At 56.8% G+C, this 11,457-nt stretch overlaps 1 protein-coding gene across 1 annotated transcript; it reads right to left on the bottom strand.

Moving 5' to 3' along the window:
* Positions 1-1,148: 1,148 nt before the first annotated feature.
* On the bottom strand, positions 1,149-11,123 carry LOC144612345 (vacuolar protein sorting-associated protein 72 homolog). The gene is made up of 4 exons (XM_078431919.1): positions 10,919-11,123; positions 4,555-4,707; positions 2,368-2,491; positions 1,149-1,240 (listed from the first exon to the last, which is right to left on the bottom strand). Exons 1-4 carry the CDS (start codon positions 11,033-11,035, stop codon positions 1,149-1,151), a joined length of 486 nt encoding a protein of 161 aa, XP_078288045.1. The 5' UTR covers positions 11,036-11,123.
* Between the last annotated feature and the right edge of the window lie 334 nt (positions 11,124-11,457).

Here is an 11,457-nt window from a genome sequence, read left to right as displayed (position 1 = left end):
CTCTTCCTCCTAACCCCATTCTCCTGCCTTCTCCCCATAACCCCTGACACCCGCACTGATCAAGAATCTATCTATCTCTGCCTTAGAATACCCACTGACTTGTGGCCTCCACAGCCGTCTGTGGCCAAGAATCCACAGATTCACCGCCCTCTGACTAAAGAAATTCCTCCTCATCTCCTTCCTAAAGGAACGTCCTTTAATTCTGAGGCCGTGCCCTCTGGTCCTAGACTCTCCCACTAGTGGAAACATCCTCTCCACATCCACTCTATCCAAACCTTTCACTGTTCTGTACGTTTTAACGAGGTCTCTCCCCCCCCCTCATCCTTCTAAACTCCAGCGAGTACAGGCCCAGTGCCGACAAACGCTCATCGTACGTCAACCCACTCATTCCTGGGATCGTTCTTGTGAACCTCCTCTGGAGCCTCTCCAGAGCCCAGCACGCCCTTCCTCAGATATGGGGGCCAAAACTGTGCTTGCAACACTCCGAATGCGGTCTGACCAGCGCCTTATACAGCCTCAGCATTACATCCCGGTTTTTATGTACATAAGCCCTCTTGAAATAAATGCTCGCATTGAGTTAGATACATAGAAAATAGGTGCAGGAGAAGGCCATTCGGCCCTTCGAGCCTGTACGCACCGCCATTCAATATGATCATGGCTGATCATCCAACTCAGTATCCCGTACCTGCCTTCTCTCCATACCCCCTGATCCCTTTAGCCACAAGGGCCACATGTAACTCCCTCTTAAATGTAGCCAATGAACTAGCCTCAACTACCTTCTGTGGCAGAGAATTCCACCGATTCACCACTCTCTGTGTGGAAAAAGACTTTCTCATCTCGTTCCTGAAAGACTTCCCCCCTTATCCTTAAACTGTGACCCCTGGTTCTGGACTTCCCCAACATCGGGAACAATCTTCCTGCATCTAGCCTGTCCACCCCTTAAGAATTTTGTACGTTTCTATAAGATCCCCCCCTCAATCTTCTAAATTCCAGCGAGTACAAGCCGAGTCTATCCAGTCTTTCTTCATATGAAAGACCTGCCATCCCAGGGATCAATCTGGTGAACCTTCTCTGTACTCCCTCTATGGCAAGAATGTCTTTCCTCAGATTAGGAGACCAATCTGAGGAACGTTCTGCACAGCCGCCGATTAGGCTTGGAGATCAACGTTTTGGGAATCCTGCACCAAGATTTCCCCCGACTCCCTACGATCTCTTCCAGCGTTTAGAAAATAGTCTACACCTTTAATCCCAGGGCCAAAATGCACGGCTCAACACTCTTGACACGTAGGAAAATAACTGCAGGTGCTGGTACAAAATGTACAGGGCCCTGGTGAGACCGCACCTGGAGTACTGTGTGCAGTTTTGGTCTCCAAATTTGAAGAAGGACATTCTTGCTATTGAGGGCGTGCAGTGTAGGTTCACCAGGTTAATTCCCGGAATGGCGGGACTGTCGTATGTTTGAAAGACTGGAGTGACTAGGCTTGTATACACTGGAATTTAGAAGGATGAGAGGAGATCTTATCGAAACGAATAAGATTATTAAGCGGTTGGACACGTTAGAGGCAGGAAACATGTTCCCAATGTTGGGGGAGTTCAGAACCAGGGGCCACACAGTTTAGGAATAAGGGTTCGGCCATTTAGAACGGAGATGAGGAAAAACTTTTTCAGTCAGAGAGTTGTGAATCTGTGGAATTCTCTGGCTCAGAAGGCAGTGGAGGCCAATTCTCTGAATGCATTCAAGAGAGAGCTAGATAGAGCTCTTAAGGATAGCGGAGTCAGGGGGTATGGGGAGAAGGCAGGAACGGGGGTACTGATTGGGAATGATCAGCCATGATCACATTGAATGGCGGTGCTGGCTCAAAGGGCCGAATGGCCTCCTCCTGCACCTATTGTCTATAAATCGAAGGTATCACAAAATGCTGGAGTAACTCAGCAGGTCAGGCACCATCTCGGGAGAGAGGGAATGGGTGACGATTCGGTCGACACCCTTCTTCACACTTTGCTGCGCCATATTCCAGCTGCCACTTCTCATTCCACTCTCCCAACCTGTCCAAGTCCACTCTCTCTCTCTCTCTCTCTCCCCGTCCGTCCTCTTAACCCGTCTCTCTCTCTCTCTCCCCGTCTCTCTCTCTCTCTCTCCCCGTCTCTCTCTCTCTCTCTCCCATCTCTCTCTCTCCCCGTCTCTCTCTCTCTCTCCCCGTCCCTCTCTCTCTCTCCCCATCTCTCTCTCCCTCTCTCTCTCTCTCCCCGTCCCTCTCTCTCTCCCCCGTCTCTCTCTCTCCCCGTCTCCCTCTCTCCGTGTCCGTGTGCGCGGTGGCGTGGCGGTGCCGTGTCCGTGTGCTTGCGTGCCGCGGGGCTGCTGCTCACGGTCTGCGCTGTCGTCGGGCGTGTCGGCGAGGTCACCCGTCTCCGTGCTGACTTTCTCCGGGGCTCCGGCTCCTCCCGGCAGCTTCCTGACCCGGGGCTTCGAGCGCGTCGGCTTCACGGGCTCCTGGGGGGCAGAGAAGGCAGCATGGGTGCTGGGGACCGCGGTGTGTGTGTGTGTGTGTGTGTGTGTGTGTGTGGGGTGTGTGTGTGTGTGTGTGTGTGTGTGTGTGTGTGGGGTGTGTGTGTGTGTGTGTGTGTGTGGTGTGTGTGTGTGGGGTGTGTGTGTGTGTGTGTGTGTGTGTGTGTGTGTGTGGGGTGTGTGTGTGTGTGGGTGTGTGTGTGTGTGTGTGTGTGTGTGTGTGTGTGTGTGTGTGTGGGGTGTGTGTGTGTGTGTGTGTGTGTGTGGGGTGTGGGGGGTTGTGTGTGTGGGGTGTGTGTGTGTGGGGTGTGTGTGTGTGTGTGTGTGTGTGCGTGCGTGCGTGTATTTTCTCCAGACGTGACCTGGATCGCTCACCTTGTAGAAGTTGGTGAAGACTCACCCACCTCCCTATCCCTCCGCCCCACCCCTCTCCCCCCTCTCCCCTCTCCCCATGCTCACCTTGTAGACCTTGGCAATGATTCTCCCCTCTCTCTTCTCCCCCTCTCCCTCCCTCTCCCTTTCTCCACTCCCCTTCTCCCTCCCTCTCTCTCCCTCTCCCTCTCTCTCTCCCTCCCTCTCCTCTCTCTCCCTCCCTCCTCCCTCTCTCCTTCCCCCCTCTCCCTCTCTCCTCTTCTCTCTCCCCCCCTCCCTCTCTCTCTCCCCCCTCCCTCTCTCTCCCCTCGCTCTCTCCTCTCATCTCTCTCCCTCTCCTCTCTCTCTCAATACAATACAATATATATTTATTGTCATTGTACAGGGGGTACAATGAGATTATCTTTCTCCTCTCTCTTCTCTCTCTTCTCTCTCTCTCCCTTTCCCCCTCTCCCTCTTCCCCCTCTCTCTCCTCTCCCTCCCTCTCCCCCCTCCCTCTCCCCCCTCCCTCTCTCCCCCCTCCCTCTCTCCCCCCTCTCTCTCTCTCTCTCCCAATACAATACAATACAATATATCTTTATTGTCATTGTACAGGGAAGGGTACAACGAGATTGGGAATGCCCCTCCATACAATGCAATCATTTAATTAATTTGAACAACAACCCAACGAAACAAATTGTGACAGTTTTAAAGAAAGAAAAACTGGTCTCCTCTCTCCCTCTTCTCTCTCTCTCACCCTCTCTCTCTCTCTCCCCCTCACATTCCTGACCTTGTACACCTTGGCGATGATTCTCTCTCCTCTCTCCCCCCTCTCCCTCCTTCTCTCCCCCCCTCTCCCCGTGTTCCTGACCTTGTACACCTTGGCGATGATTCTCTTCTCTCTCTCTCTCCCCCTCTCTCCTCTCTCCCCCCTCTCTCCCTCTCCCCTCTCCCTCCCCTCCTGGACCTTGTACACCGTGGCGATGATTCTCTTCTCTCTCCCCCTCTCTCCCCCTCTCTCTCCCCTCTCCCTCCCTCTCTCCCCTCCCCGTGTTCCTGACCTTGTACACCTTGGTGATGATTCTCTTCTCTCTCCCCCTCTCTCTCTCCCCCTCTCTCTCTCCCCCCCTCTCTCTCTCCCCTCCCTCCCTCTCTCCCCTCCCATTCCTGACCTTGTACACCTTGGTGATGATTCTCTTCTCTCTCTCTCTCTCTCTCTCTCTCCCCCTCTCTCCTCCCCTCTCTCTCCCCTCCCTCCCTCTCTCCCCTCCCGTTCCTGACCTTGTACACCTTGGTGATGATTCTCTCTCTCTCTCTCTCTCTCTCTCTCCCCCTCTCTCCTCCCTCTCTCTCCCCTCCCTCCCTCTCCTCCCCTCCCGTTCCTGACCTTGTACACCTTGGTGATGATTCTCTTCTCTCTCTCTCTCTCTCTCTCTCTCTCCCCCTCTCTCTCTCCCTCTCTCTCCCCCTCTCCCCTCCCGTTCCTGACCTTGTACACCATTGGTGATGATTCTCTTCTCTCTCCCCCTCTCTCTCTCGTCCCCCTCTCTCTCTCCCTCCCCCCTCTCTCCCCTCTCCCTCCCTCTCTCCCCTCCCATTCCTGACCTTGTACACCTTGGCGATGATTCTCTTCTCTCCCCCTCTCTCTCTCTCTCTCCTCTCTCCTCTCCCTCCCTCTCTCCCCTCCCATTCCTGACCTTGTACACCTTGGTGATGACCCGCCGTTTCCTGCGTGGCTCCTCATCGTCGGGCGCACTGTCGGGCTCGTCCCCCTCGTCGATGTCGAAGTCGGAGTCCACCTCATCCTCGCTGTCCGACTGCTCTGTGTTGTACTCCTCGTCCCCGGACTCCTGCAGCGGGTGGAGAGGAGACGCTGTCGAGCGCGGGCTCGCGACGGGGGGAGGGCGACAGGTGGAACGCTCGAAGGGGGAGCGGCGGCGGATGCGGTGTGTAGGGACTTTCACAAAGCCTCCGACACGCTCCCGGGCGGCAGATCAGCGCGCGAGATCACGGCTCACCACGCCAAGTGCACCCAGACCTCACCCACAGTGGGGCAGCACCCCCCTCCTCTCCCCTACCCTACCCTCCATCCTCCCCCTTCTTCCCTTCCCTCCCTCCCCCCCTCCCTCCACCTCCCTCAACTCCCATTATCCTTCCCCTCCCTCCATCTCCTCCTTCCCCCCCACTCCATCTCCTTCCCCCCCCCCCCACTCCATCTCCCTCAACCCCATTATCGGGGTATAAAAACATAGGAAAATAGGTGCAGGAGGAGGCCATTCGGCCCTTCGAGCCAGCACCGCCATTCAATGTCATCGCGGCTGATCATTCTCAATCAGTACCCCGTGCCTGCCTTCTCCCCATACCCCCTTGATCCCGCTAGCCCCTAGAGCTCTATCTAGCTCTCTTTTAAACCCATCCAGTGAATCGGCCTCCACTGCCCTCTGTGGCAGAGAATTCCACAGATTCGCAACTCTCTGGGTGGAAAGGTTTCTCCTCATCTCGGTCCTAAATGGCCGACCCCTTATTCTTAAACTGTGTGACCCCTGGTTCTGGACTCCCCCAACATCGGGAACATTTTTCCTGCATCTAGCCTGTCCAATCCCTTAAGAATTTTATACAACAGGTCAGAAGGTCACAGGAGGTGATAGGAGGAGAATCGCCGGCCGTTTGGCCCATCGAGTCTACTCTGCCTTTCAATCACGGCTGATCTATCTCTCCCTCCCAACCCCATTCTCCTGCCTTCTCCCCACAACCCCTGACACCCGCACTAATCAACAATCTATCTATCTCTGCCTTAAAAATACCCACTGACTTGTGGCCTCCACAGCCGTCTGTGGCAACGAATCCCACAGATTCACCGCCCTCTGACTAAAGAAATTCCTCCTCATCTCCTTCCTAAAGGAACGTCCTTTAATTCTGAGGCCGTGCCCTCTGGTCCTAGACTCTCCCACTAGTGGAAACATCCTCTCCACATCCACTCTATCCAGGCCGCTCACTGTTCTGCACGTTTCAATGAGGTCTCTTCCCCCCCTCGTCCTTCTGAACTCCAGCGAGTACAGGCCCAGTGCCGACAAACGCTCATCGTACGTTAGCCCACTTATTCCTGGGATGGTTCTTGTAAACCTCCTCTGGACCCTCTCCAGAGCCAGCACGTCCTTCCTCAGATATGGGGCCCAAAATTGCTCCCAATGCTCCAAATGTGGCCTGACCAGCACCTTATAGAGAGAGGCCCAGCACACTAAAAAACATACAAGTCTGTAGGTAATTGGCTTCGGTAAAAGATTGTACATTGTCCTTAGTGCATGTAGGATAGTGTTAGTGTGCGGGGATCGCTGGTCGGCGCGGACCCGGTGGGCCGAAGGGCCTGTTTCCGCGCTGTATCTCTGAACCAAACTGTTGAGTTTAGAAGGAAGGACATCCTTGCTATTGAGGCAGTGCAGCGTAGGTTCACCAGGTTAATCCCCGGGATGGCGGGGACTGTCGTAGGAGGAAAGATTGGAAAGACTGGCTTGTGCTCACTGGCGTTTAGAAGAATGAGAGGGGGATCTTGTAGAGACGTATAAAATTATAAAAGGACTGAACAAGCTAGATGCAGGAAAAATGTTCCCGATGTTGGGGGGAGTCCAGAACCAGGGGCCACACACAGTCTAAGAATAAAGGGGAAATATCACAAAATGTAACTCAGCGGGTCAGGCAGCATCTCTGGAGAGAAGGAATGGGTGACGTTTCGGGTCGAGACCCTTCTTCAGACTGAGTAAAGAATAAAAGGGGAGGCCATTTAAAACTGAGGTGAGAAGGAACTTTTCCACCCAGAGTTGTGAATTTGTGGGATTCTCTGCCACAGAGGGCAGTGGAGGCCGATTCAATGGATGAATTTAAAAGAGTTAGATAGAGCTCTAGGGGCCAGCGGAATCAAGGGATGGGGAGAAGGCAGGCACGGGTTACTGATTGTGGACGATCAGCCATGATCACAATGAATGGCAGTGCTGGCTCGAAGGGCCGAATGGCCTCCTCCTGCTACTATTTTCTCTGTTTTCTATGTGGAACTGGTTAAAAGGAGTAAAGAGTGCTGGAGTAACTCAGCGGGCCAGGCAGCATCTCTGGAGAGCGTGCAAATACGTCAAATGCACGGGTGACGTTTTGGGTCAGCGCTCTTCTTCAGAGTTCAGCCACCTGCCCGCGTTCTCCAGAGGCGCTGCCCGACCCGCCGAGCTGCTCCGGCACTTTGTCGCTTTTTCTTTCGTGGGGAAATGCAGACGCTGGCCGAGATAAATGAGAAACAAACCGCAGGAGTAACTCGGCGGGGTCAGGCAGCATCTCCGGAGAACGTTCACAGAGAATTGTGCAGTGTCCCGACCTGAAACACAGTCGTAGAGCGATAGAAACGTAGAAACATTGAAAATAGGTGCAGGAGTAGGCCATTCGGCCCTTCGAGCCTGTACGCACCGCCATTCAATGTGATCATGGCTGATCATTCTCAATCAGTACCCCGTTCCTGCCTTCTCCCCATACCCCCTGACTCCGCTATCCTTAAGAGCTCTATCCAGCTCTCTCTTGAATGCATTCAGAGAATTGGCCTCCACTGCCTTCTGAGGCAGAGAATTCCACAGATTCACAACTCTCTGACTGAAAAAGTTTTTCCTCATCTCCGTTCTAAATGGCCGACCCCTTATTCTTAAACTGTGTGGCCCCTGGTTCTGGACTCCCCCCAACATTGGGAACATGTTTCCTGCCTCTAACGTGTCCAACCCCTTAATAATCTTATACATTTCGATAAGATCCCCTCTCATCCTTGTAAATTCCAGTGTGTCCCAGCCTCAACTACCTCCTCTGGCAGCTCGTTCCATGCACCCACCACCCTCTGTGTGGAAAAGTTACCCCTCAGATTCCTATTAAATCTTTTCCCCTTCACCTTGAACCTATGTCCTCTGATCCTCGATTCCCCTACTCTGGGCAAGAGACTCTGTGCGACTACCCGATGTATTCCTCTCATGATTTTGTACACCTTTATAAGATCGCCCCTCATCCTCTTGCGCTCCAGGGAATAGAGACCCAGCCTGCTCAACCTCTCCCTGTAGCTCAGGCCCCTCGAGTCCTGGCAACATCCTCGTAAATCCTCTCTGAAACCTTTCCCAGCTTGACAACATCTTTCCTGTAACACGGTGCCCAGAACTGAACACAACACTCTAAATGCGGCCTCACCAACGTCTTGTACAACTTTACCTATCACCTATCCGTGTTCTCCAGAGATGCTGCCTTGACCCCCCCACCCCCAGAGTTACTCCAGCACTTTGTGTCTTTTCCTGGTCACCCCAATACTTGCAGTTCCCTGAAACAAAGACACAGAGTGCTGGAGGATCTCAGATGGTCGGGCAGCTTCTGTGGAGGTTTCTGACCCAAAAACATCTCCTGTCAATGTCCTCCAGAGATGCTCTCAGATACTCCAGCACTTTGATACTTTTCCTGATCACCCCAACACTTGCAGTTCCTTGGAAACAAAGACACAGAGTGCTGGAGTAACTCAGATGGACAAGAGCATCTCTGGAGAACATGGACAGGGGATATTTTGGGTCAGGGTCCTTCTCCAGAGATGCTGCCCGACCCCCCCCGAGTTACTCCAGCACCGTGGTAGGCAAGCACTTGCAGTTCCTTGAGAACAAAGACAAAAAGTGCTGGAGTAACTCAGATGGACAAGATGCATTTCTGGAGAATGAAATTAGAGGATATTTTGGGTCAGGATCCTTCTGCTGAGATGCTGCCCGACCCCCCCTGGGTTGGGGAGGGGCAGAGCGTGTGGGAGTGGGGGGTTGGGGAGGGAGGAGCGTGTGGGGGTGGGGGGTTGGGGAGGGAGGAGCGTGTGGGGGTGGGGGTGTGTGTGTGTGTAGTGTGTGTTGGGGGGTGGTGTGTGTGTTGGGGAGGAGCGTGTGTGTGGGGAGGACTGTGTGGGGGGGGGGGGTTGGGGAGTGAGTGTGAGGAGCGGACTGTGTGGGGTGGTGAGGGAGTATGTGTGTGTGTGGGGAGGACTGTGTGGGGTGGGAGGGAGATGTGTGTGAGTATGTGGTGTGTGAGGGTTCGGAGGAGCGGACTGTGTGGGGGGGAGAGAGAGGAGCGTTGTGTGGGGGGAGGACTATGTGTGTGTGTGTGTGTGGGGGTTCGGAGGAGCGGACTGTGTGTGTGTGTGTGTGTGTGTGTGAGTATGAGTGTGTGGGGGAGTGAGGAGCGGACTGTGTGTGTGTGTGTGTGTGTGTGTGTGTGTGTGTGAGTATGAGTGTGTGGGGGTGAGGAGCGGACTGTGTGTGTGTGAGGGTTCGGAGGAGTGGACTGTGTGTGCGTGAGTAGGGAGGTGTGTGTGTGTGGGGGGAGTGTGAGGAGCGGACTGTGTGGGGGGGAGTTGGAGGAGCGGACTGTGTGGGGGTGGGGGTGGTTGGGGAGGAGCGGACTGTGTGGGGGGGTTGGGAGGGGAGGTGTGTGTGTATGTGTGTATGTCTGTGTGGGGGTGGGGAGTTGGGAGGACTGTGAGGGGGGTTGGGAGGGACTGTGCGTGTGTGTGGGGGGGGTTGGGGAGGAGCAGACTGTGTGGGGGGGGAGGAGCGGACTGTGTGGGGGGGAGTAGTGAAGAGCGGACTGTGTGGGGGGGGGGGAGTGTGAGGAGCGGATTGTGGGGGGGGGAGGACTGTGTGTGTGTGTGCGCGTGGGAGGACTGTGTGTGTGGGGGCGTGGGGAGGACTGTGCGAGTGTGCGTGGGGGGCGTGGGGAGGACTGTGCGAGTGTGTGTGGGAGGACTGTGTGGGGGTGGGGAGGGAGATGTGTTTGAGTATATGTGTGTGTGTGTGTATGGGGAGGAGCGGACTGTGTGTGTAGGTGTGTGTGAGTATGTGTGTGTGTGAGGAGTTGAGGAGCGGACCTGTGTGGGGGTGGTTGGGGAGGAGCGGACTGTGTGTGTGAGGAGCGGACTGTGTGGGGGTGGGGGGTTGAGGAGCAGACTGTGTGGGTGTGGGGAGAGAGGAGTGGACTGTGTGTGTGGAGGTGTGTGTGAGGTTTGGAGGAGCGGACTGTGTGGGGGTGGTTGGGGAGGAGCGGACTGTGTGTGTGGGGGTGGGGTGGTTGGGGAGGAGCGGACTGTGTGGGGGTGGGGGAGTGAGGAGCGGACTGTGTGGTGTGAGGATTGTGTGGGGGTGGGAAGTTGGGGAGGAGCGGACTGTGTGGGGGGTGGGGGAGTGAGGAGCGGACTGTGTGGGGGGGGGTGGTTGGGGAGGAGCGGACTGTGTGGGGGTGGGGGAGTGAGGAGCGGGACTGTGTGGAGGGGGGGGTGGTTGGGGAGGAGCGGACTGTGTGGGGGGGGGGAGTGAGGAGCGGACTGTGTGGGGGTGGGGGGTTGAGGAGCAGACTGTGTGGGTGTGGGGAGAGAGGAGTGGACTGTGTGTGTGGAGGTGTGTGTGTGTGTGAGGGTTTGGAGGAGCGGACTGTGTGGGGGTGGTTGGGGAGGAGCGGACTGTGTGTGTGTGGGGGTGGGGTGGTTGGGGAGGAGCGGACTGTGTGGGGGTGGGGGAGTGAGGAGCGGACTGTGTGGGGGGGGTGGTTGGGGAGGAGCGGACTGTGTGGGGGTGGGGGAGTGAGGAGCGGACTGTGTGTGTGAGGATTGTGTGGGGGTGGGAAGTTGGGGAGGAGCGGACTGTGTGGGGGTGGGGGAGTGAGGAGCGGACTGTGTGGAGGGGGGGGGGGGTGGTTGGGGAGGAGCGGACTGTGTGGGGGTGGGGGAGTGAGGAGCGGACTGTGTGGGGGGGAGTAGTGAAGAGCGGACTGTGTGGGGGGGGGGAGTGAAGAGCGGACTGTGTGGGGGTGGGTGGTTGGGGAGGAACGGACTGTGTGGGGGGTGGGGGAGTGCGGAGCGGACTGTGTGGGGGTGGGGGAGTGAGGAGCGGACTGTGTGGGGGTGGGGGAGTAGTGAGGAGCGGACTGTGTGGGGGGGGGAGTGAGGAGCGGACTGTGTGGGGGGTGGGGGAGTAGTGAGGGAGCGGACTGTGTGTGGGTGGGTGGGTGGGGGGGGGGGTTCCCACTCACCTCCTGGAAGCCCCCGTACGTGGTGCTGTAGAAGTGGTCCTCCTCCTCGGCCTGGAGCAGCCGCCACAGCCGCCCGCCCGCATTGCTCCGCGGGGCCCGCGTCTCCGCCAGGCTCATCCTCGCCAACCGCCCGCGTCGCCAACCCCGTCGCCACCGCGTCACCAACCGCGTCACCAACCGTCGCCGCCAACCGTCACCAACCGCCGCCGCCGCTCCGCTCCCCCCCCCCCCCCCCGCCTGCCGCCCAGACACGACCCACCGCGCGCCGAGCGCGTCGATCACCCCCCCCCCCCCGCCCGCCCCGCCCCCGCCGCGCAGGCGCTCGCGATCGATGCCCGAGAGCGACGATGCGCCCCCGCCACAGAGCAATGGAGCGCCGAGCGCATCGATCTGCCTCCCCCCCCCCCCCAATCTTTCCTCCCTCAACTCCCATTATCGTCCCTCCTCACCACTCCATCCCTCTTCCCTCCCTCCCTCCTTCCTTCACCCTCTCTCTTTCTTTCTCCTCCCTCCTCCATTCCCCCTCTCCCTCCCTCTTT

This window comes from Rhinoraja longicauda, chromosome 44 (assembly GCF_053455715.1).
Source record: "Rhinoraja longicauda isolate Sanriku21f chromosome 44, sRhiLon1.1, whole genome shotgun sequence".
NCBI lineage: Eukaryota > Metazoa > Chordata > Chondrichthyes > Rajiformes > Arhynchobatidae > Rhinoraja > Rhinoraja longicauda.
This window is presented reverse-complemented; position numbering and strand designations above follow the sequence as displayed.

Bases quoted from the DNA above. Each gene is read 5' to 3' on its own strand.
- LOC144612345 (XM_078431919.1), bottom strand. From the start codon at position 11,035: ATGAGCCTGGCGGAGACGCGGGCCCCGCGGAGCAATGCGGGCGGGCGG. The intron at 2,492-4,554 runs GTCAGGAATGGG...TCTGCCCCCCAG, and splicing joins TCATCACCAAGGTGTACAAG to GAGCCCGTGAAGCCGACGCG. The intron at 1,241-2,367 runs GTGAGCAGCAGC...CTGGGATTAAAG, and splicing joins GCCCGACGACAGCGCAGACC to GTGTAGACTATTTTCTAAAC.